At 45.2% G+C, this 25,770-nt stretch overlaps 1 protein-coding gene and 1 non-coding gene across 5 annotated transcripts in view; both read right to left on the reverse strand.

Annotated features, from left to right (window-relative positions):
• The window catches only part of enah (ENAH actin regulator), a 561,715-nt gene that overhangs the window by 88,357 nt on the left and 447,588 nt on the right, over nt 1–25,770 (reverse strand). For 3 of the 4 annotated variants that reach the window (XM_080193082.1, XM_080193083.1, XM_080193084.1), the window contains 3 exons: nt 19,545–19,602; nt 18,603–18,654; nt 835–901 (listed from right to left, as the gene is read on the reverse strand). In XM_080193082.1, the coding sequence (XP_080049208.1) occupies nt 835–901; nt 18,603–18,654; nt 19,545–19,602 (177 nt within the window). Of the gene's footprint in view, nt 1–830; nt 902–18,602; nt 18,655–19,544; nt 19,603–25,770 lie in introns of those variants that run through there. The other variant, XM_080193085.1, reaches the window with a different exon arrangement.
• On the reverse strand, nt 18,994–19,184 carry LOC145345800 (U2 spliceosomal RNA). Its single transcript, XR_013887181.1, has one exon. It is a non-coding gene; the product is annotated as a U2 spliceosomal RNA (small nuclear RNA).

A 25,770-nucleotide genomic window follows, 5' to 3' on the forward strand; every position in this document is an offset into this window, starting at 1 on the left:
TAAACACCTGGGGGGAGGGATGGGTGGTTGCTATGTGTGCGAGGCTGCATCTGAACGTTTAGACAGTTACTCTGTTGTTAGAAGTGATTATTTTCCCTTTTTACTTTTTCAGAATAACTATCAGGATATCTTTGGTAGAATCATCCAAAGTTAGCAATTCAGCTCAGCCCAGCGCAATTGTCCAGAGAAGGTTAGCACTTCTGGGCAATTGCTTAATAAACATTTCTGTGGAAACTTCCTAAAGGAGTTCCCCAGCACATCATTGGGGTACCCCCTCATGCTGGGGAACCAGGAAGTGTTGGGCCTATGTGATCAGTCCTTGGGTGGTGCTTGAATCCCATAAATTTTGATTCAGAAAAGCCAGTATCACCACTGAGCCAAACTGATATAATGAAAAAATAAACACCAGGTAAATGGCGTCACCTAGACTCTTCAAAAAAAGGTACAGAAGTATTCGTCTACTTTGGTCAGGTAGTACAACACAACAGTAATGTAAAATGTTTAACTCTCATTTATTGTGGAATAAAATATTTTTTTCAAAACATATTGTTCCTTCCCTACAAGGATTCTACAACAAAATGAGAAGCAACTCTCAAGAGGTCAGAGCTATCAAAATCACTTATCAACCAAAAAGGTTTTCTGTGAGGTTAATCCCCTTCTATGTGCCTTTTTCTTTTATTTTCTTTTAATCTGTCTCACATCAGATACTTAACATCTCAGGACAAATTCATATCCTCTTACAGAATGTTGAACTTGTAAGTAATTATTATACCATTATATTATAGCACCAGACTGCCTACCTGCATATGTTGCACTAAAGCTGTAAGGTCTTACCTGGATATTACTGGGGATTTGTTGCCATTTACAGCGCTTGATCTTTCCCAAGGCTTTCTGGTCGTCTCTGAAAATAAGCAGGTTTCACAATCCATTTATTTAAAAAATGACTTTGTTAGTCAAAACAATTTGCAATACGTGTTCTGCATTTGAGAAAAGACAGCTGCACAGGGTTAGGGGTGGTCATTCTAATCAAGAGGGAAGAAGGATTCAGATGCTGAATTGTAGATGCCTAAGAGTGAGTTACAAGCTGGAATCTAAGTAGGTAGCTCAAAAGATAGCAAACCAAAATCCTCCATTCCATGATAGCCAGTAACTCTCCCTTTTATTATAAATTTTCATATCATCACTTTGTACGCTTTTAATTCTGTTCAGCCACATTTTTTTGCAATTAGTGTGCAAGGAACTGCTCTCTAGAATAAAGTTACAGACATTGTCATTTCTTTTCAAAGCCTCTCACGTTCATGAACAACGTAAAATTCACTGGCTACTTCAATGGCAGAACAGCAATGAATACTCAGCTGCAACCTGATAACTCTGCAACCAGTCCACTACAACTAGAGAGAAGATCATTTTTTGATGGGTACATTGTCTCCTGCATTTGCTTATCTAATAGCACCTGCACTTCAAAGTAATCTATTGGTTGTGAAGTAGCTGGAAGTCTGTGCAATTCTCTTTCCCAGAAAGCAGTGGTCACTGAAATTATTCAAAGCAGAGTTAGATAGATTTTTGATAGACACTAGGGTTATGAAAGAAAGACAAGAAGGTGGAGACCACAAGCAGATCAGGCAGGATCTTATTAAATGGCAGAGCAGGTACAGAAGGCTGAAAGGCCTACTTCTGCTCTAAAGTCCTACATTCCTAACCTGAGCATCTATATCTGAGAGGATAGGTGATGCTGAAATGAAAATCAGAGTACTTCTTGTAAGAAACAATACTTTTCACTGCATCCCAATACATGTGGCAATAAATCAAATCAAACACTATCTTGGATTTCCTGTCATGTTAGCTCTGCTACTGGCACTATTGAAATATTGGTCATGTTAGCACCTATGAATAAGTTGGTTAGGTTGAAAAGAAAATAAGCTGGAGTACTGTGTGCAATTTTGGTCGCCGCACTTGCACAAGGATATTTTGGCCTTGGAGGGAGTGCAGAGGAGGTTCACTAGGCTGATACTGGAGATGAGGGGGTTGGACTATGAAGAGAGACTAAATAGACTGGGTCTGTACTTGTTGGAGTTTAGAAGGTTGAGGGGGGGATCTTATAGAGACTTATAAGATAATGGATAGGGTAGAGATAGAGAGATTCTTCCTGCTTAGAAAGGATAGCAGGACTAGAGGGCACAGCCTCAAGATAAGGGGGGAGCAGTTTAGATCGGAGTTGAGGAGGAACTTCTTCACTCAAAGGGTGGTGAGTCTCTGGAATTCTCTGCCCATTGAAGTGGTGAAGGCTACCTCGCCAAATATATTTAAGTCACGGGTAGATAGGTTTTTGACAGACAAGGGAATTAAGGGTTATGCGGAGAGAGTGGGAAAGTGGAACTGATCCACTTCAGATCAGCTATGATCTTACTGAATGGTGGGGCAGGCTCGAAGGGCTAGATGGCCTACTCCTGCTCCTATTTCTTATGTTCTTAGATGAAATGGAAAGAGAGTGGGCACATGGGATTAAGTCTGCTGGTTTCTGTGCGAAAGTTTCTGGGAAATTCTAAGTAAACAATCACATCTGTTGGAAGGTAGGGCTGGGCTGTTAAAAATATGCAGGATTAAATGAGGGGAGATCTCATTGAGACATATAAGATGATGAATGGGATGGATAGGATAGAGGTGGAGAGACTCTTCCTGCTCAGAAAGGACAGTAGGACTAGGGGGCACATCCTCAAGATAAAGGGGGGGCGCTTTAGAACAGAGTTGAGGAGGAACTTCTTCACTCAAAGGGTGGTGAATCTCTGGCATTCTCTGCCCGTTGAGGTGGTGGAGGCTGCCTCGCTAAATATTTTTAAGACGCGGGTTGATGGGTTTTTGATAAGCGAGGGGATTAAGGGTTATGGGGAGAGGGCGGGAATGTGGAACTGAGCCACGACAGATCAGCCATGATCTTATTGAATGGCGGGGCAGGCTCGAAGGGCTAGATGGCCTACTCCTGCTCCTATTTCTTATGTTCTTATAAAGCACGGTTGGAATATAGGAGGGGAGCCTGTGAAAAGCAGTCATTGCTTTCTTGCAGTGCTGGCACTGTACAAAGGTGAGAAATTTCCAAAATTAGTTAGTAGTTTCTGAGAATTAGTTATAAGTGTTTATTTAGCATTTGGCTATGAAGAAGTCATATATAAAAGCTACCTTGATGCAATTTTAAGATCATATTTTGCTCAAACATCCAGTGCACCTCCAGGTGAGATCTCATATCAAAGCTATATTTCTCAGCATTAGCTACATATCCTTTTTTTGGATATTTTAGGTATGTTCTTGGTGGGAATATAGTAACTGACTTTACTCAAGCATTTATATGCTTACTACACTTGCAAAACTGCATGGAAATAAAACTGGGAGTGGTGATGAATTTTATTCAACAAGAATGCTTCTTGCCTTACTTAGGATTTTTCGAAGCTGTGTGAACACAATGAGATTTTCTGCACCTCCCATGTGTTATGCAGTGCTGGAGCTGGCATGGGGTTTCCTGTTCTATGCACCCCCCTCTGCCTGGAAACCAGCACTGGGAGTTCGCCAAGGGAAGTCTGAAAGATCCTGCCAGAGAGAATGGCTGGAAAATTCAAGCCCGTATATGAGAAGGGCTGATGGCTGCCTGAGATGTACCACCATTCTATAATTTTGAAGGCTGTTTTCTGTTTGTTTGTGCTTGCGAGAAAGTGTTTTTGCAAAAGCAATACCAGGTGTTAGAGTGACCAACAGGTATTAAGAAATTTGGAGAGTAACAAAAGACTAGGCTGCTGTCAAGGTTAATCTTGTGTTCCTAACAAAGCATTTATTTTATTGTATTTACTGCTTTAAGAATTCTGAGGGAGTGGTTAGAAGGAGTTGTGGGCCAGCCAGCTTTAAATCAGCGCCAGGTTTAAAAGGAGGCCTGGTGTAGACAGCGGGCAGCGTCTGAGCGGGCAGCGGAGTGAGAGGGAAGTAGAGTGAGCAATTAGGGCTTAATATCAAAAGGGCTGGAGAGAAAAAGGGCCAGGTGAGTTCGTGTGGAAATTTTCAACATTACTACAGTGAATAATGGAGGGGCATGTGATGTGTGGTTTCTGTATGATGTGGGAACTGGTGGACCCCAAAATCCTCCCCAGTGACCATTTCTGCAGTAAGTGCAGGTTGCTGGAGGAGCTCCAGCTCAAGGTAGATGAGCTGGCCTCTGAGCTACAGACACTGAGGCTCATCAGGGGGAGAAAGGGTGCCATTGTCAATGGGGTGCAAGGGACATCCACCCCCCCTAGACTGGCTAACTCTAAGGGTCAGGAACAAGAGGGGGCTGCTAAGAGGAGGAAGGAGGGTGGGGAGAGGAGGAAGGAGGATGGGGAGAGGAGGAAGGAGGGTGGGGAGAGGAGGAAGGAGGGTGGGGAGAGGAGGAAGGAGGGTGGGGAGAGGAGGCCTCAGACTCTCAAGCTGCATAACAGGTTTGAGGTTCTTGCTTCCAGTCTGGACGAGGACGAGGGAGGTGAGGTCGGTGAGCAGACTGCACACGGTACAGTGCTGCAGCAGGACATAGGCAAAGAGAAGGGGAAAAGGAACGTAGTAGTGATTGGGGATAGTGGGGTGAAGGGTATTGACACTGTCCTTTGTCACAATGACAAAGAGCACAGAAGGGTGTGTTGTCTGCCTGGTGCTCGGGTACGGGATGTCGCAGCTGGGCTGCAGAGGAACCTGGAGTGGGAGGGTGAGAATCCGGTCGTTGCGGTACATGTAGGTGCCAATGACGTAGGCAAAATGCAAACTGAGGATCTGGGGAGGGAGTATGAAAAGCTGGGAATGGAATTAAAAAGTAGAACCGACAAGGTGGTTATCTCTGGGCTACTGCCTGAACCGAGTGCAGACGGGCGTAGGGTTGATAGGATTAAGGAAGTGAATGGGTGGCTCAGGGATTGGTGTGGGAGGAATGGGTTTGAATTTATGGGGCATTGGCACCAGTATTGGGGTAGGTGGGACCTGTTCAGGCAGGATGGGGTTGGTCTGAAGCGTGCTGGGACCAGAGTGCTGGCGAATCGTGTAAAGAGGACTGTAGACAGGGCTTTAAACTAATTGGGGGGGGAGGGTGTGAGGGTAGGTGACATTACGGGGTCTGAAGTTAAGGAGACGGTACAGGTAAGGATAGAGGCCGAGGATGTCCCAATAATAGAGGGAGTAAGGGGCGTGAGTATGGTTGGTGGCATTCCGGCAAATAAGGTCCAGGTGAAGGCTGGGATGAAGGCGCTTTATCTGAATGCGCGAAGCATTAGGAATAAAGTGGATGAGTTGGTGGCGCAGATCGACACAAATGGATACGATCTGGTGGCCATTACAGAGACGTGGCTGCAAGGTGACAGGGACTGGGAGCTGAATGTCCAGGGGTATCAAGTGTTTAGGAAGGATAGGCGAGAGGAAAAAGCGGGGGGCGTAGCTCTGCTGATTAAGGATAGCATCAGGGTGGTAGCAAGGGATGATATAGGAACCAAAGAGCAGAGGGTGGAATCGTTGTGGGTGGAGATTAGGAACAGCAAAGGGAGGAAGACGCTGGTGGGTGTCGTCTATAGGCCCCCGAATAATGATCTGGAGGTGGGGTGGGCTGTTAACGCGCAAATAAGTGCGGCGTGCAGGAATGGGACGGCCGTAGTTATGGGGGATTTCAATCTACATATTGATTGGTCGACCCATGTTGGACGTGGTGGGCTCGAGGAGGAGTTCTTGGAATGCTGCCGGGATAGTTTCCTGGAACAGTGTGTGTTGGAGCCGACGAGGGAGCGAGCTATCTTGGATCTGGTGCTATGTAATGAGGCGGGTAGAATTAGGGAACTTGCGGTGAAGGATCCTCTTGGGGAGAGTGATCATTGTATGGTGGAGTTTCTGGTGCAGATGGAGGAGGAGAAAGTGGGTTCCCGGACGCGCGTCCTTTGTTTCAACAGAGGGGAGTACGGTAGGATGAGAGAAGAATTGGCGAACGTGGACTGGGGGAGTGCGTTGGAAGGTAGGTCTGCTGAGGAGCAGTGGAGGATCTTTAAGGAGATCTTTCTTGGTGCTCAGCAGAAATTTATTCCGATGGTCAAAAAGGACCGTAGGAGGAGAGGTAATAAGCCGTGGATAACGAAGGAGGTGAAGGAAAGTGTTAAATTAAAAGCGGAGGCGTTTAGAGTAGCTAAGAGTAGTGGGCGAGAAGAGGATTGGGAGAGGTTTAAATGTCAACAAAGATTGACAAAGAAGTTGATAAAGAAGGGTAGGAGAAACTATGAAGCTGGGCTAGCACTTAATATAAAAAAGGATAGCAAGAGTTTTTATAAATATATAAAAAGGAAGAGGCTGGCTAGGGTGAACGTTGGTCCCTTAGAGGATGAGAAGGGAGACTTAGTGGTAGGGGTTGGGGAAATGGCTGAGGTCTTGAATAACTTTTTTGTTTCGGTCTTCACGGAGGAGGACGTGAATAATTTGCTGGACGTTAGAGATGGAAAGGTAGTAGGACTGGAGGGTCTCGATGACATTACTGTTACTAGAGAGGTGGTGCTCGACAGACTGGAGGGGCTGATTGTGGACAAGTCCCCAGGACCGGATGGAATGCATCCGAGGGAACTGAAAGAAATGGCGGAGGTGATAGTGGATGCCTTGGTGGTTATTTTCCAGACGTCGCTGGATTCCGGGGAAGTGCCGGAAGATTGGAAAACGGCTAATGTTACGCCGTTGTTTAAGAAGGGTGCCAGGCAAAAGGCGGGGAATTATAGGCCTGTTAGTTTAACGTCTGTTGTAGGTAAAATGTTAGAATCCGTCATCAAGGAGGAAATAGCGAGGCATCTTGAGGGGAACTGCTTGATAGAGCAGACGCAGCACGGTTTCGTTAAAGGGAAGTCGTGTCTGACAAATTTACTGGAGTTCTATGAGGATGTGTCTAGGGCGGTGGATAGAGGAGAGCCGGTGGATGTGGTCTTTCTTGATTTTCAGAAGGCGTTTGACAAGGTACCTCACAAGAGGTTATTGCAGAAGGTCAGGGGACATGGAGTTGGGGGTAGGGTGTTAGCGTGGATAGAGGACTGGAAGTCAAATAGGAGGCAGAGAGTGGGGGTCAATGGGTGCTATTCGGATTGGCGGATGGTGACTAGTGGAGTGCCCCAGGGGTCGGTACTGGGGCCTCAGCTATTTACCATTTATATAGATGATCTGGAGGAGGGAACCGAGTGTAGGGTGTCGAAATTTGCTGATGACACCAAAATTGGTGGAACGGCAAATTGTGCGGAGGGTGGGGAGAGTCTACAGAAGGATCTAGATAGGCTGGGCGAATGGGCCAGGAAATGGCAAATGGAATTTAATGTTGGCAAGTGCGAGGTGGTCCACTTTGGTAGGAATAATGGTAGGAAGGATTATTACTTACGTGGAGAAAAACTGCAGCAGGCGACGGTGCAGAGGGACCTCGGGGTCCTTGTGCATGAGTCGCAAAAACCCAGCCTGCAGGTGCAGCAGGTGGTCAGGAAGGCGAATGGGATGCTGGCCTTCATCGCGAGGGGGATTGAATATAAAAGTAGGGAGGTCTTGCTGCGGCTGTATAGGGCATTGGTGAGGCCGCAGCTGGAGTACTGTGTGCAGTTTTGGGCGCCGTACTTACGCAAGGATATTTTGGCCTTGGAGGGAGTGCAGAGGAGGTTTACTAGGCTGATGCCGGAGTTCAGGGGGTTGAGCTATGAGGAGAGGCTGAATAAATTAGGCTTGTACTCGTTGGAGTTTAGAAGAATGAGGGGAGATCTCATTGAGACGTATAAGATGATGAATGGGATGGATAGGATAGAGGTGGAGAGACTCTTCCCGCTCAGAAAGGATAGTAGGACTAGGGGGCACAGCCTCAAGATAAAGGGGGGGCGGTTTAGAACGGAGTTGAGGAGGAACTTCTTCACTCAAAGGGTGGTGAATCTCTGGAATTCTCTGCCCATTGAAGTGGTGGAGGCTACCTCGCTAAATATTTTTACGATGCGGGTTGATGGGTTTTTGATAAGAGAGGGGATTAAGGGTTATGGGGAGAGGGCGGGAATGTGGAACTGAGCCAAGACAGATCAGCCATGATCTTATTGAATGGCGGGGCAGGCTCGAAGGGCTAGTTGGCCTACTCCTGCTCCTATTTCTTATGTTCTTAAATCCATGTTTTCTCATGCCTGTTCCTGAATTTTCATGCAGTACATTCATTGTTAATAATTCTACTGTAGCAAACTTTATTTCCAGTGTAAAAAATGCATCTTTACCACTGGGTCAGGTTGGAATTGCAGCTGGCCCAACAGCAAGTAAATATTTAATATTTCATGGAGCATTCCATAATCCAATATTTAAATAAATATTAATACTTATTTAAAATGGCCAATTGTAATGAATGCTTAAACAAAAATGAAAAATGCTGTAAATACACAGCAGATCTAGCAGCACTGTGGAGAGAAACAAAATTAACATTCTAGGTCGATGACCTTTCATCAGAACTGGAAAAAGTTAGGAATGTAATTGGTTTCGAGCAAGGAATGGGTGGGACATGGACAAAAGGAAGGACTGTAGAAGACTGGAATGATTGAGTGACAGGGAAAGGGCCAAAGGGAATGGTGGTAGGGCAAAAAAAGAAACAAAACATGTGGCTTGGACTGTCAGAAAGCAAAAATGAGAGAAGAACCAAAAGAGAGAGAGGTAAATAAAACAAAAAAAGAGAAATCCAATATTGCTGAACTCAATGTTGAGTCTGGAAGGTCTAATTGAAAGACAAGATGCTGTTCCTCAAATTGGAGTTAAACTTCACTGGAACACTGAAGCAAACCAAGGACAGAGAAGTCAGCAAGAGAGCAAGGTGGAGAAAAATTGCAAACTTAACGGCAGTGTTCGGCAAAGCAGTCACCCAATTGGCATTTGATCTCCCCATAATAGAGGGGAATCACTTTGTAATAGAAAGGTTTAGAATCATAGAAAAACTATAACACAAACAAGCCCTTCGGCCCACAAGTTGCGCCGATCATATCTCTACTTACTAGGCTTACCTATAACCCTCAATCCTATTAAGTCCCATGTACTCATCCAGAAGTCTCTTAAAAGACCCAATCGAATTTGCCTCCACCGGCGGCAGCCGATTCTACTCACCCACCACCCTCTGAGTGAAAAACTTACCCCTGACATCTCCTCTGTACCTACTCCCCAGCACCTTAAACCTGTGACCTCTTGTGGCAGCCATTTCAGCCCTGGGGAAAAGGCTCTGAGAGTCCACCCGATTAATACTTCTCAACATCTTATACACCTCTATCAGGTCCCCTGTCATCCTTTGTCTCTCCAAGGAGAAAAGACCGAGCTCTCTCAACCTATCCTCATAAGGCATGCCACCCAATCCAGGTAACAACCTTGTAAATCTCCTCTGCACCTTTTCAATGGCTTCCACATCCTTTCTGTAGTGAGGCGACCAGAACTGAGCACAGTATTCCAAGTGGGGTTTGACCAGGGTCTTATAAAGCTGCAGCATTATCTCCCAACTCCGAAACTCAATTCCTCGATTGATGAAGGCCAGTACACCATATGCCTTCTTAACCACATCCTCCACCTGCGAAGCCCATTTGAGAGTCCTATGAACCCGGACCCCAAGATCCTTCTGATCTTCCACACTGCTAAGAGTCTTACCCTTAATATTATATTCCTAACCTATTATATCCCATTGGACCTGCCAAAATGGACCACTACACATTTATCCGCGTTGAAGTCCATCTGCCACTTCTCCGACCAGTCTCGCATCCTATCTATGTCACACTACAACTTCTGACATCCCTCCAAACTATCCACAACACCACCAACCTTCTTGTCGTCAGCAAACTTCCCAACCCATCCTTTCACTTCCTCATCCAGGTCATGTATAAAAAAATCACAAACAGCAAGGGTCCCAGAACAGATCCCTGGGGCACTCCACTGGTGACCGACCTCCATGCAGGAAAAGACCCATCTGCAATCACTATATGTCTTCTGTTGCTTTGTGGATCCAGTTCTGGATAATAAGAACATAAGAACATAAGAAATAGGAGCAGGAGTAGGCCAACTAGCCCTTCGAGCCTGCCCCGCCATTCAACAAGATCATGGCTGATCCGTCTTGGCTCAGTTCCACATTCCCGCCCTCTCCCCATAACCCTTAATCCCCTCTCTTATCAAAAACCCATCAACCCGCGTCTTAAAAATATTTAGCGAGGCAGCCTCCACCACTTCAACGGGCAGAGAATTCCAGAGATTCACCACCCTTTGAGTGAAGAAGTTCCTCCTCAACTCCGTTCTAAACCGCCCCCCCCCCCCCTTTATCTTGAGGCTGTGCCCCCTAGTCCTACTATCCTTTCTGAGCGGGAAGAGTCTCTCCACCTCTATCCACAAAGCAACATCCCCTTGGATCCCATGCCCCTTCATTTTCTCAATAAGTCTTGCATGAGGGACCTTATCGAATGCCTTGCTGAAGTCCACATAAACCACATCTACCGCTTTTCCTTCGTCAATGTGTTTAGTCACATTTTCAAAAAACTAACCAGGCTCGTAAGGCATGATCTGCCTTTGACAAAGCTGTGCTGACTACTTTTGATCATACTATACTTATCTAAATGTTCATAAATCCTGTCTCTCAGGATCTCTTCCGTCAACTTACCAACCACTGAGGTAAGACTCACTGGTCAATAATTTCCTGGACTATCTCTATTCCCTTTCTTGAATATAAAAACCACATCTGCAATCCTCCAATCCTCCGGAACCTCTCCCATCTCCATCGACGTAAAGATCATCGTCAGAGGCTCTGCAATCTCTTCCCTCGCCTCCCACAGTAACCTGGGATACATCCCATCCGGTCCCGGCGACTTATCTATCTTGACGCTATTCAAAAGCACCAACACATCCTCTTTCTTAACGTCCACATACTCAAGCTTTTCAGTCCGCTGCAAGCCTTCACTACAACCACCAAGATCTTTTTCCATTGTGAATACCAAAGTAAGTTATTCATTGAGCACTTCTGCTATTTCTACCGTTTCTACACAAACTTTCCCACTGTCACATTTTATAGAACATAGATCAAACAGCACAAACAGGCCCTTCGGCTCACAAGTTGCGCCAATCATATCCATACCTACCAGGCCTATCTATAACTCTCAATCCCATTAAATCCCATGTACTCATCCAGAAGTCTCTCAAAAGACCCCAGTGAGTTCGCCTCTACCACCACCGACGGCAGCCGATTCCACTTACTCACCACCCTCTGAGTGAAAAACTTACCCCTGACATCTCCTCTGTACCTGCTCCCCAGCATCTTAAACCTGTGTCCTCTCATAGCGACCATTTCAGCCCTGGGAAATAGCCTCCGAGAATCCACCCTTTCTATACCTCTCAACATTTTATAAACCTCTAGTTCAACAGCAGTTGAACATGGGTCACGCTGCAACTTCCGACATCCCTCCAGACTATGCACAACACCACCAACCTTCGTGTCGTCGGCAAACTTACTAACCCATCCCTTCACTTCCTCATCCAGGTCATATATGAAAATGACAAACAGCAAGGGTCCAAGAACAGATCCCTGGAGCACTCCACTGGTAACTGACCTCCATGCAGAAAAAGACCCACCCACAACCACTCTCTGCTTTCTGCAGGCAAGCCAGTTCTGGATCCACAGGGCCAAAGCCCCGTGGATCCCATGCCCTCTCACCTTCTCCTATTCCTTCACATCTATGTCCTATAGGTCCTATTCCTTCACATCTCATCCTTTTACTCTTCACATATTTGTAGAATGCCTTAGGGTTTTCCTTAATCTTGCCTGCCAAGGCCTTCTCATGACCCCTTCTGGCTCTCCTAAATTCCTTCTTAAGTTTCTTCCTACAAGCCGTATACTCCTCTAGATCCCTAACATTACCTACCTCCCTGAACCTTTTGTACGCTTTTCTTTTAGACTAGATTCGTTACAACTTTCGTGCACCATGGTTCCTGTAACCTACCAAAACTTCTCTGTCTCATCGGAACGTTGTTGTGCAGAACTCCAGACAAACATTCCTTGAAAATCTGCCACCTTACTTTGGTACATTTCCCCGAGAATACCTCCTTCCAATTTACGTCTCTAATTTCCTGCCTAATGGCTTCACATTTCCCCTTACTCCAGATAAGGTTTGAAGGTTTTAGATATAGAAAATGTATCAAATACATGACTGGTAAATCAGCTGTATGGTTTTTACACAGCATGCTCAAGCTTTGTTTATTTATCAAAGCAGCTAAGTGTTTTTCTTGGAAAAGGGGAAGTGGGCGGAACAGTGGTTAGCACTGCTGCTTCACAGCACCAGGAGCCTGGGTTCAATTCCCGGCTTGGGACACTATCTGTATGGAGTTTGCACATTCTCACTGTGTCTGTGTGGGTTTCCTCCGGGTGCTCTGGTTTCCACCCACAGTCTGAAAGACGTGCTGGTTAGGTGCACTGACCCAATCAGGTGCCGGAATGTGGTGATTAAGGGAATTTTACAGTAACTTCACAGCAGTGTTAATGTAAACTTTACTTGTGACTAATACATTATGAACAAACTTTACTTGAAGTAAAAGCTGCTTTGAGGTTCCCTGCAGCTTTCAAGCACAATTACCATGTGTATAAACATTGTGGTTAGGTATAACGTTGGGCGGGGGGGGGTTTAACTTCATGTATGTCTCTGCCCGTTGAAGTGGTGGAGGCTGCCTCGATAAATATTTTTAAGATGCGGGTTGATGGGTTTTTGATAAGCGAGGGGATTAAGGGTTATGGGGAGAGGGCAGGAATGTGGAACTGAGCCACGACAGATCAGCCATGATCTTATTGAATGGTGGGGCAGGCTCGAGGGGCTAGATGGCCTACTCCTGCTCCTATTTCTTATGTTCTTTTGTTATGTTCTTACGTTCAACCGCAAAGTGAAAGATAAATAAACGAACATGGAACATTCTGTGTAAAAACCATTAAGCTACCAATCAAAGGCTAGTTCAAGGTAACGGACTGTTTTAAATGCCTGCAATGGATTTCAAATATCTTCAAAATCTGCCAAAGGGTTTGATCTTTCTAAAAAGTAAATTTTAAAATTCATTTATTAGTCACATGTGACGCTTACATTAACACTGCAATGATGTTACTGTGAAATTCCCCTAACTGCCACACTCCGGCACCCAGGAAGCCTCAAAGACTTGAAAAAATGTAGTGTTACGACAGTGGGCCTGAGTGAGCAGTGTGGGGTAAGGAATGCCCTCCCACCCCCCCAGTCAAAGTGACTTCTCCTGTCAGTCAGAGGACTACAAAGGGGTCTTCTGACCCCTGCAGCTTCTGAGAGAAGGGGGAATCCTTTCTGCAGAATAGAGTGCTACTGGGATCTGGAAGACTTCCAGGTGTCCAGGGGACATGGAGATGAAATTGAGCAGGCCACCTCAAATTTTTCACAGTACAGAGAAGGGTAAAGGGGGCAATTCTTTGGAATTAAAAAGGTGGATTTACACATAAGAGGCAAAGGGAATGGCTGAGGTACAAAGGAAGTACTTTGTATCAATCTTTACCAATAAACAGGCTGCTAAAGTCAGTGAAAGAGAAGGTAATTGAAACACTGGATGGGCTAAAATTGATAAAGAGGAGATAGTGGAAAAACTGATGATACTTACATAAGAACATAAGAATTAGGAGCAGGAGTAGGCCATCTGGCCCTTCGAGCCTGCTCCGCCATTCAATAAGATCATGGCTAATCTTTTCGTGGACTCAGCTCCACTTACCCGCCCGTTCACCATAACCCTTAATTCCTTTACTGTTCAAAAATTTATTTATCCTTGCCTTAAAAACATTCAATGAGGTAGCATCAACTGCTCCACTGTGCAGGGAACTCGAGAGATTCACAGTCCTTTGTGTGAAGAAGTTTCTCCTCAACTCAGTCCTAAATCTGCTTCCCTTTATTCTGAAGCCATGACCCCTAGTTCTAGTTTCACCTGCCAGTGGAAACAACTTCCCTGCTTCTATCTTATCTATTCCCTCCATAATTTATATGTTTCTATAAGATCTCCCCATATTCTTCTGAATTCCAATGAGTATGGCCTCAGTCTACTCAGTCTCTCCTCATAAGCCAATCCTTTCAACTCCAGAATCAATCCAGTGAATTCCTCTGTACATCCTCCAGTGCCAGTATATCCTTTCTCAAGTAAGGAGACCAGAATTGTACACAGTACTCCAGGTGTGGCCTCACCAGCACCTTATACAGCAGCAAACATAACCTCGCTCTTTTTAAACTCCATCCCTCTAGCAATGAAGGACAAAATTCCATTTGCCTTCTTAATCAGCTGCAAACCAACTTCTTGAGATTCCTGCACAAGGACACCCAGGTCTCTCTGCTGCTGTGAGAGTCCAATTTTTTAACCATTTATATAGTCCATTTTGCTGTTATTCCTACCAAAATGGATAACCGCACATTTACCAACATTGTACACCATCTGCAAGACCCTCACGTTCTCACTTAGTCTATCTATGTCCCTTTGCAGACTTTCAGCTTCCTCTTGAGGGTCTGAAAATAGATAAGTCCCCTGGTCCGGACGGGATTTACCCTAGGATTCTCTGGGAGGCAAGAGAGGCGATTGCAGAGCCTCTGGCTCTGATCTTCAGGTCATCGTTGGTCTCAGGTATAGTACCGGAAGATTGGAGGTTAGCGAATGTTGTCCCATTGTTTAAGAACGGGAACAGAGACTTCCCCGGGAATTATAGACCGGTGAGTCTTACTTCTGTTGTGGGCAAGGTTTTAGAAAAAATTATTAGGGATAGGATTTATAGTTATTTGGAGAGTAATGAATTGATTGGAGATAGTCAGCATGGTTTTGTAGCGGGTAGGTCGTGCCTTACTAACCTTATTGAGTTTTTTGAGAAAGTGACCAAAGAGGTGGATGGGGGAAAGGCAGTTGACGTGGTATATATGGATTTTAGTAAGGCGTTTGATAAGGTTCACCATGGTAGGCTTCTGCAGAAAATGCGGATGTATGGGATTGAGGGTAATCTAGGAAATTGGATCAGGAATTGGCTAGCAGATAGGAGACAGAGGGTGGTGGTTGATGGTAAATGTTCGTCATGGAGTTCAGTTACGAGTGGTGTGCCTCAGGGATCTGTTTTGGGGCCACTGCTGTTTGTAATTTTTATTAATGATCTGGATGAGGGTATAGTTGGGTGGATTAGTAAATTTGCTGATGACACCAGAGTCGGAGGTGTGGTAGATTGTGAGGAAGGGTGTCGTAGTTTGCAGGGTGACTTAGACAGGTTGCAGAGCTGGGCCGAGAGGTGGCGGATGGAGTTTAATGCGGAGAAGTGTGAGGTAATTCACTTTGGTAGGAATAACAGATGTGTCGAGTATAGGGCTAACGGGAGGACTCTGAATAGTGTGGATGAACAGAGGGATCTAGGTGTATGTGTACATAGATCCCTGAAAGTTGGGAATCAAGTAGATAAGGTTGTTAAGAAGGCATACGGTGTCTTGGCGTTTATTGGTAGGGGGATTGAATTTAGGAGTCGCAGCGTCATGATGCAACTGTACACAACTCTGGTGCGGCCGCACTTGGAGTATTGTGTGCAGTTCTGGTCCCCACATTATAGGAAGGATGTGGAGGCGTTGGAGAGGGTGCAGAGGAGGTTTACCAGGATGTTGCCTGGTATGGAGGGGAGGTCCTATGAGGAGAGACTGAGGGATTTGGGGTTGTTTTCGCTAGAAAGAAGGCGGCTAAGAGGGGATCTTATTGAAACATATAAGATGATTAGAGGTTTAGATAGGGTGGATAGTGATAGCCTTTTTCCTCGGATGGAGAAAGCTAGCACGAGGGGGCATGGCTTTAAATTAAGGGGGGGTAGTTATAGGACGGATGTCAGGGGTAAGTTCTTTACCCAGAGGGTGGTGAGGGATTGGAATGCCCTGCCTGCTGCAGTTGTAAATGCGCCTAGTTTGGGGGCGTTTAAGAGATCCGTGGATAGGTTTATGGATGAAAAGGGATTGGTTTAGGTTAGAGGGTCATTGTTTTCTAACTGGTCAGCGCAACATCGTGGGCCGAAGGGCCTGTTCTGCGCTGTAATGTTCTATGTTCTACACGCTTTGCCACTCACCTTAATGTCATCTGCAAATTTTGACACACTACATTTGGTCCGCAACTTCAAATCATCTATGTAAATCGTAAACAATTGCAGAGCCAACACTGATCCCTGATATTTGAAAGTAATCAGGATCAAATGGGATGCATCCTAGGATCCAGAGAGGACTAAAGGAGAAAACTGCATTGTTCTGATCATAATCTTTCAATCTTCCTGAAATCCAGGAGGACTAGAGAAATGCAAATTTCATCACTTGGTTCAAAAAGTGCAAGTCCCTATCCAGGTCCCTTGGGGGACCCGCCCATCGCAGCCTTACAGTGGCAGAAAAGCACCTAGGCAGACAGCTTACCATCTTGGCCTCCATCTGGGTCCAATGTGACAGATCAGGGTGTAACTGCCAGCTGTCAGTGTCAGGGAGCAGTGCAGAGTTGGCACCGCCAAAGGGCGGGACCTGAGAAGCTTATATCGCAGTCTTTGTCTGGAGGAAGCTTGAGATGAGAAGAACTAATCCAACTCTGTGTTCTCCTCGACGCCAGAAAGTTCTTTTTGTGAGAAATTTCCTGACATTTACCACATTCAGGGAGCTTCAGATTGATAGCATCCAAACCCCGAAATTTCTATCCTTTAATTTATAAAGCCTACCCTCCAAACCCCATCTCTCAGAGACCCTACCTGTTCATCCTTTGTGTGTGTACAGGAGAAAAACTCTCAGTTGGTTATAATTATATGTAGCAAAGAGGAAGATGGTTGTATTCAGTTATCTCAGCTCTAGAACACTGCTACAGGAGTTCCTCAGGGTAATAGCCTAGGCTCAACCATGACAAATGCTACATCAATAACTTTCCTTCCATTATAAGGTCAAAAGTGGGGATGTTCGCTGATTATTGCATAATGTTCAGCACCATTTGCAACTCCTCAGATACAGAAGCAGTTTATGTCCAAAGGAAGCAAGACCTGGACAATATCCAGGCTTGGGCTGACAAGTGGCAAGTTATATTTGTGCTGAAGAAGTGCAAGGCAATGAGCATCTCCAACAAAAAAACAATTTAACCACCACATCTTGACATTCGACAACACTACTATGACTGAATCTCCATATGGCATGGTGCCACAATGGTTAGCACTGCTGCCTCATAGCGCCAGGGACCTGGGTTTGATTCCTGGTTTAAGTCACTGTCTGTGTGGAGTCTGCACGTTCTCCCTGTGCTGCATGGGTTTCATCCGGGTGCTTCGGTTTCCTCTCACAGTTCAAAAGATGTGCTGTTTAGGTGTTCAGGCCACGCTAAATTCTCCCTCAGTGTACCCAAACAGGCTCTGGATTGTGGCGACTAGGGGATTTTCACAGTAACTTCATCAGTGTTAATGTAAGTCTCTTTGTGACAATAATAAAATTAAAACTTAAACTTAAACATATCAACATCCTGAGTTACCATCGACCAGAAACTCAACTGGATTAGCCATATAAATGCAATTGACTACCAGAGCAGATCAGGGCTAGGAATCCTGTGGTGAGTTATTCAACGCAGGATTCCTCAAGGCCTGTCATTAAGAGAAGTGAGCCTGCTGGAGTGATTTTGGGAGGATTCCTGTAATGTTACCTCTTTGCCAAAAGTGTTGACATGGCAAAAGGATTTCAGAGGATATATTTTGTTGGGTTAGCTAACATGAAAAACGGGCTGGTTAGGTGCATTGACCGGAACAGGCGCCAGACTGTGGCAACTAGGGGAATTCCACAGTAATTCATTGCAGTGTTAATGTAAGTTTCACTTGTGACTAATAAATAAACTAAGTGAGAATACCTTTACTTTGGTGTATTAGTTCCCTGTTAAGTAATGTTTGATTTTTTTATTCATTCATGTGACTGGGTATCACTGGTTGGCCAGCATTTATTGCCCATCCTTAGATGCCTGAGGGCAGTTGAGAGTCAACCACATTGCTGTGGCTCTGGAGCCCATGTACACTAGACAAAGTAAGGACAACAGATTTCCTTCCCTAAAGGACATTTTTATTGAATTCAAATACCACCAGCTGCCATGGCAGAATTCGAGCCAGCGTCCCCAAAACATTAGCTGAGTTTCTGAATTAATAGTCTAGCGATAATACCACTAGACCATTACCTCCCTGATGTTGATTTTAGTTTGTTACAGGACAAATCTTAAAACGTGAAATCTTGTCATTAGTTCTTTCCATTGGTCACTGGGAAATTCATTTTCAGCAGCAGATGAACTGAGACAAGGATAGAAACAGGCAATATTACAGGGATGAAAGTCATCTTCGTGATGGAGTGGATATGTGGTCAAGTATTCTCTCATGGTATATCTGGTTTGTAGAACCAGTAACTCAGAACGCATTCCAATGACTTTGCAGAGAATTTGTTGGAAATTACAACAATGGTCTCAGCAACTGAGCAATTGTTCAATGAGAACACTATTTCATCCTAAAACCTAATGAAACAAAAAAGCTACACTGCTAGATCGAAGATCATTAAATGAGCCACATGGTTCTTCACACCTACCTGATGTGTTTGATGCAGTTGGACCTTTCATACTAGAAGATTCAGATTCTTCCTAATGAAAGCAAACCATTCAAAGATCAAACACTCAAAATGATTACTATGTTATTAAACAGATTAAATTTGGCAGGGTATTCATTGATAATGGAGATAAAATGTACTTAAATAGTTCTAACTGTGATTGATTTGTACAGGTTAGAGAGGATACATATAACTTTGGATCGACAAACTCTAACTTACAGCCTTTTGTTGAGATACTTTCTTACATCCTCTTTTTTTTTGTTTTTATTCCAATTCAATCCAATCAAGTCCAATTCATGGTCTCAACAAGTTGAGACATTCCCAATCCAAGCTGACAAGACAGGGCTCTCACCTCCTGTCTTGGGCTTGATCTATATGATCCAAGCTGATTGGAGTAGGCATTGCACCTCCTCCAAGGCTGGATCTCATTTGTATTTTAGCCAAAAGGCCAAGATGCAGCTTTTAAAAATTGCTTCAAATGAAGCTAAAATATAACCTAATGACTTCAACCAAGCACAGCTTGTTGATACTACACTTGATCTTAGCCAAAAGGCCGAGAGTGATCATCAGTAAAGATCAGAATGGCCTCGAGGTGTTAGTTCTTCAGGGTTGGGAATGAGTTAATCACCAACTCATAGAGCCTATTCATCATGCTTCAGTAACAGGAAAAGATTTCCAAACTGATGATTTTTCTTACAAAGCAGTTATAATCAGCCAGGTGCCACTGATTCAATTCTTAAGTCAGAGGCTATTAACACAGGCTTGGGATAAGGCAGTTACATAGTCATTAGTTCTGGTTTCTATTTGAACTTACTTGGTTAGGGAGAGAGAGAGAAGAAAAAGGAGAGGAGAGGAGAGAAGGGAGGAAAAATTTATGTTAAAATAAGATGAAACCTAAATCGATAAACACAGGCTGCTACTTACATTTTTCTCCTCTTTTGGATCTGGCTCAGGAACTGAACCCTTTTCAGCAATTCTTCTCCTAAGGGAAAGAAATAAATAATTCCATTATCCAAATTCTACACACAAACAAAAAAAGACAATAGGAAAGTGGATGAAGTATGCATAACAAGGAGCCATCTGAGCAGTGAGAGCCAGAGAATGAGAGCCCAGTTGTGGAAAGACAATTGGTGACAACACTGGGGAAAATTCCCTGAGATGCTTTTAATCATGCCATGGTATTATTCTAAACAAAACATGGCCTCACAAAGCATGTTTCATGAGAAAATTCCACAGAAAGAATCCAAGTGAAAGTCCCAAAGCTGAAAGGAACAATGAGGAACCACCCAAAGATTACACTGCAGTAGGGCCCACTCTTCAAATCTTTGAAAATGTTGATGGCCTGTCAGCAGTTAAGCAAAGCCTCATCAAAATTCTTGCTGTTTAACACTCCATTTCATTTGCCTTCGAGAAACCCACATAGGGACAGTAAAGCAGACTGTTATTCCATCCAAAGCTCCTGTGCTATCACGCTCATGCCAAACCTGGTTGCACCACCTATGTTTAAGGTACAGTAAGTAATCTCACAACACCAGGTTAAAGTCCAACAGGACTTATTTGGTAGCACGAGCTTTCAGAGCCTTGCCCCTTCATCAGGTGAGTGAAGAGTTTGGTTCACAAACACGGCATGTATAGACACAAACTCAATTACAAGATAATAGTTGGAATATGAATCTTAAACAGTAATCAAGTCTTTACAGGTGCAGACAATGTGGGTGGAAAGAGGGCCAAGCACAGGTTAAAGAGATGTGAATTGTCTCAAGCCAGGATGGTTAGTGAGATTTTGCAAGCCCAGACAAGTCATGGGGGTTACAAATAACGTGACATGAACCCAAGATCCCGATTGAGGCTGTCCTCATGTGTGCGGAACTTGGCTATCAGTCTCCGCTCAGCGACTCGGCATTGTCGTGTGTCGTGAAGGCCGTCTTGGACACTCTTACCCGAAGATCAGAGGCTGAATGCGCGTGACTGCTTAAGTGTTCCCCAACAGGAAGGGAATAAACCTGCCTGGTGATTGTCGAGCAGTGTCCATTCATCCGTTGTCCTAGCATCTGCATGGCCTCCCCAATGTACCATGCCTCGGAACATCATTTCCTGCAGCATATCAGGTAGACAATGCTGGCTAAGTCACAAGAGTATGTACCGTGTACCTGGTGTATGGTATTCTCACATGAGATGATGGCATTCATGTCAATGATCTGGCCCGTCTTGCACAGGTTGCTGTGGCAGGGTGTGTGGTGTTGTGGTCACTGTTCTCCTGAAAGCTGGGTAGTTTGCTGTGGACAATGGTCTGTTTGAGGTCACGTGGTTGTTTGAAAGCAAGTAGTGGAGGTGTGGGGATGGCCTTGGCAGGATGTTTGTCTTCAACGATGATAATGTTGAAGGCTCACCACACAACCTTGCCACAGCAACCTCTGCACGAGCAAGGAACATTACATTTTGTGGGGGCTGCACGATGGGTGGCACAGTGGTTAGCACTGCTGCCTCATAGCGCCAAGGACCTGGGTTCGATTCCCAGCTTGGATCATTGTCTGTGTCCAGTTTGCACCTTCTCCCTGTGCCTGTGTGGGTTTCCTCCAGGTGCTCCAGTTTCCTCCCACAGTCCAAAGATATGCAAATTGGGTGAATTGTCCATGCTAAATTCTCCCTCTATGTAGCCAAGCAGGCAGTAGACTGTGGCAACTGGGGAATTTTCACTACTTGTGACTAATAAATAATGACTGGGTGGGATTGTGGTCGGTGCAGACTCAATGGGCCGACTGGCCTCCTTCTTTACCGTAGGACTCTATGATAAATGGCCTGGCGGTACAAGGCAATGGATTTTGAAATGAGTTGACATTAAGATTGCATAGTGGGAATGGGTGTGGGTGGGGCATGGGTTAGCATAGGGATAATGAAGGCAAAGGGCATGGGTTGGTAGCATGGATAGGCATAATCTAATTTAGCAGTTTTTTCCTTCATTCTTTGGACGTGGGCATCACTGGGTAGGTCAGCATTCGTTACACGTTCCAAATTGCTCTTGAGAAGGTGGTGGTGAGCTATTTTCTTAAACCGCAGCTGTCCACGTTGTAATTATACTCACACTGATATTATGGAGGGATGGAGGGAGTTCAAGGATTTTGACTCAGTGACAGTGAAAGAAAGATAATGGGCAGAATTTTACAAAAAATAATTCTAAAGTGCTGAATGAGCAAGAAAACAGGAAAGTTTCAGACTTGCCAGCAATGGGGATGGTGTTGGGGGAGAATGGGAAGAGGACAAGGCCTCAGTTCGCAGTTGCACAGGTGTCCCTAGGTGTATTGGGAGATCCCAACCTGTACAACCCCCCCTCAATCACAGACATCGCCATTCCTACAGATTGCCTCCCAGGCAGATGTCTTCCCCCGGATCTGACCTCACCACCTGACAGAGTTTCCCCTTCTCACCACTCCAACCCACAGCAGAGCTCCTCCTTTTCCTCTCACACTGGCAATGTTCCTTCCCTCCCTCCCACCCCTGCAGAGCTTCCCACTTGTTGTTTCTGCCCCCTCTGTCATGTCTCCACCCTCTGGCTCCAGTTCACTCTGGCTCTGCCCCTTTCGCACTGTCCCAGAACAGTAATGGTGCCCATGGGCAGCACCATGGTACTCGGTGGGCAGTGTCAGTTGGCCACTGCCAGGCTGACACGGCCCTGTGGGCACTGACTGGCCCTGCCTAACCACCTAACGCTTCAATAGTCTCCAGCCTCCAGAAAAGTCATCATGTTGATTTTATTTATTCTAGATGATAGCTGTTATCGATTTAGAAGATGCTATCTCAAGAGTTTTGGCGAGCTTTGCAATGCATCTTGAAGATGGTATACATTTTATCACTATTCTTTTTTTAAATTTTCTTTATTAGTCACAAGTAAGGCTTACATAAACACCGCAATGAAGTTACTGTGAAGTTCCCCTCGTCGCCAACTCTGGCGCCTGTTCAGGTCAATGCATCTAACCAGCACGTCTTTCAGATTGTGGGAGGAAACCGAACACCCGGAGGAGAACCACGCAGACACGGGGAGAATGTGCAAACTCCACACAGACAATGACTCAAGCCAAGAATCAAACTCAGGTCCGTAATGCTGTGAGGCAGCAGTGCTAACCACTGTGCCACCCACAATTTCATCAGTGGAGGGATTGAATGTTTGTGGAAGGGGTACCAATCAAATAGGCTACTTGCTGCCTTAATGTCAAAGGCATTAATTCTCACTTCACCTCTGGAGCTTAGCTCTTTGTTCATGTTTGAAAAGCTGTAATGAGATCAGGAGCTGAATGACCCTTGTGGAATCCAAACTGAGTGTTCTTGAGTGGGTTATTGCTGAGTAATTGCTTGATAACCCCTTCCAACACTTAACTGACAACTGAGAGTGGACTGATGGGACATTATTGGGCTCAGTTGGATCTGTCCTTTTTCTTGAGTACGTGACACACCTAGGCAATCTTCCGCATTAGTATAGAGCCATACTCTTGAATGGGAATCCTGCCTGCAGTTTGGAAGATATATAATGCACATAAATCCAGGGTTGTAGGAGCTGTACTGGAACACCTTGGCTAGATGTGTAGCAGGATCTGAAGCACAAGTCTTCAGTACTATTGCTGGAATATGCTGTGAACCTCCAGAGGCCAAGATAGATCATCCACTCAGTACTTTTGGCTAAGAACTGTCACAAATGCCTTTATTTTTGCACTGATGTGCTAGGATCCCCATCATTAAGGATGGAAAGATTACGGAACCTCCAGTGAATTTTTAATTGTCCATCACCATTCATGGCTGGATGTGGCAGAACTGCAGAGCCTAGATCTGATCTGTTGGTTGCGGAATTCCTTATCTCTTATTACTTCTTACTGCTTGGCACACACAAAGTCCTGTGTTGTACATTCAGCATGCTGACATCTTATTTTCAGTATGCCTGGTGTTGCCCTTCTGCACTCTTCATTGAACTAGGATTTATCCCCTGCTTTGCTGTTAACTGTAGAGTGAGGGATATGCCAGGCCACGAGGCTTCAGATTGTGATCGAGTACAATTCTGCTGCTGCTGACGGCCCAAATTACCTCATGGATGCCCCGATCCATTCAAAGCATGATGGTAGTGCCACACAGCATGATGAAGGATATCCTCAATGTGAAGATGAAGTTTTGCCTCCATGAGGACTGTGGGATGGTCACTCCTACTGATACGGTTAGCGACAGAGACAGGTTGGTGAGGATGAAGTCAAGAATGATTTTTGTCTCTTGCTGATTTCCTCTTCACCTGATGCAGACTAAGTCTAGCACTGAAGTCTCTTACCCAGAGTACATTCTGTGCCCTTTCCAACCTCAGTGCTTTACTTAGATAACAAAATATGGAGCCAGTAATAAACCCTGTGGTACAGTAGCTCCATCAACCATTATCCAAACATTTTGTTTCCATCCATGCTGCTACATTTCTTTTACATAGAAACATAGAAGATAGGAGCAGGAGGAGGCCATTGAGCCTGCTCTGCCCTTCATTACGATCATCATCCAACTCAATAACCTAATCCTGCTTTCTTCCCCACAACCTGTGATCTCATTTGCCCCAAGTGCTATATCCAGCTGCCCCTTGAATGCATAATATCATCGGTCTCAAGTTTCAGTAATAAGCTTCATAAGACCATCAAAACACCTTCAAAATCCATATACACAACCTCACCTGCCATACTTTTACCACAATTGGGCACTTCCTCAAAATTTGCCATGGAATCAAATGCCTTGTGCTGATTGTCCTGAAGTTGCCAATGTGTTTCTAATGCTTTCTAATTTTACCACAATTTTGGATAGAACTGATTTGATGCCTGACATGCATTGGCAGCTAATTAGGGACATATTGACTCAATTGATGCATTAGAAAATGTTGAATCAATTCTTAATCAATTCTATGATGTGTCTAGGGCGGTGGATAGAGGAGAGCTGGTGGATGTGGTCTTTCTTGATTTTCAGAAGGCGTTTGACAAGGTACCTCACAAGAGGTTATTGCAGAAGGTCAGGGGGCATGGAGTTGGGGGTAGGGTGTTAGCATGGATAGAGGACTGGTTGTCAAATAGGAGGCAGAGAGTGGGGGTCAATGGGTGCTATTCGGATTGGCGGATGGTGACTAGTGGAGTGCCCCAGGGGTCGGTGCTGGGGCCTCAGCTATTTACCATTTATATAGATGATCTGGAGGAGGGAACCGAGTGTAGGGTGTCGAAATTTGCTGATGACACCAAGATTGGTGGAACGGCAAATTGCGCGGAGGGTGTGGAGAGTCTACAGAAGGATCTAGATAGGCTGGGCGAATGGGCCAGGAAATGACAAATGGAATTTAATGTTGGCAAGTGTGAGGTGGTCCACTTTGGTAGAAATAATGGTAGGAAGGATTATTACTTATGTGGCGAAAAACTGCAGCAGGCGGCGGTGCAGAGGGACCTCGGGGTCCTTGTGCATGAGTCGCAAAAACCCAGCTTGCAGGTGCAGCAGGTGGTCAGGAAGGCGAATGGGATGCTGGCCTTCATAGCGAGGGGGATTGAATATAAAAGTAGGGAGGTCTTGCTGCGGCTGTATAGGGCATTGGTGAGGCCGCCGCAGCTGGAGTACTGTGTGCAGTTTTGGGCGCCGTACTTATGCAAGGATATTTTGGCCTTGGAGGGAGTGCAGAGGAGGTTTACTAGGCTGATGCCGGAGTTGAGGGGGTTGAGCTATGAGGAGAGGCTGAATAAACTAGGCTTGTACTCGTTAGAGTTTAGAAGAATGAGGGGAGATCTCATTGAGACGTATAAGATGATGAATGGGATGGATAGGATAGAGGTGGAGAGACTCTTCCCGCTCAGAAAGGATAGTAGGACTAGGGGGCACAGCCTCAAGATAAAGGGGGGGGGGTGCGGTTTAGAACGGAGTTGAGGAGGAACTTCTTCACTCAAAGGGTGGTGAATCTCTGGAATTCTCTGCCCGTTGAAGTGGTGGAGGCTACCTCGCTAAATATTTTTAAGACGCGGGTTGATGGGTTTTTGATAAGAGAGGGGATTAAGGGTTATGGGGAGAGGGCGGGAATGTGGAACTGAGCCACGACAGATCAGCCATGATCTTATTGAATGGCGGGGCAGGCTCGAAGGGCTAGATGGCCTACTCCTGCTCCTAT

The sequence above is a fragment of the Carcharhinus amblyrhynchos genome, chromosome 7, assembly GCF_965287045.1.
Source record: "Carcharhinus amblyrhynchos chromosome 7, sCarAmb.v2.hapA, whole genome shotgun sequence".
In the NCBI taxonomy this organism is placed as follows: Eukaryota; Metazoa; Chordata; class Chondrichthyes; order Carcharhiniformes; family Carcharhinidae; genus Carcharhinus; species Carcharhinus amblyrhynchos.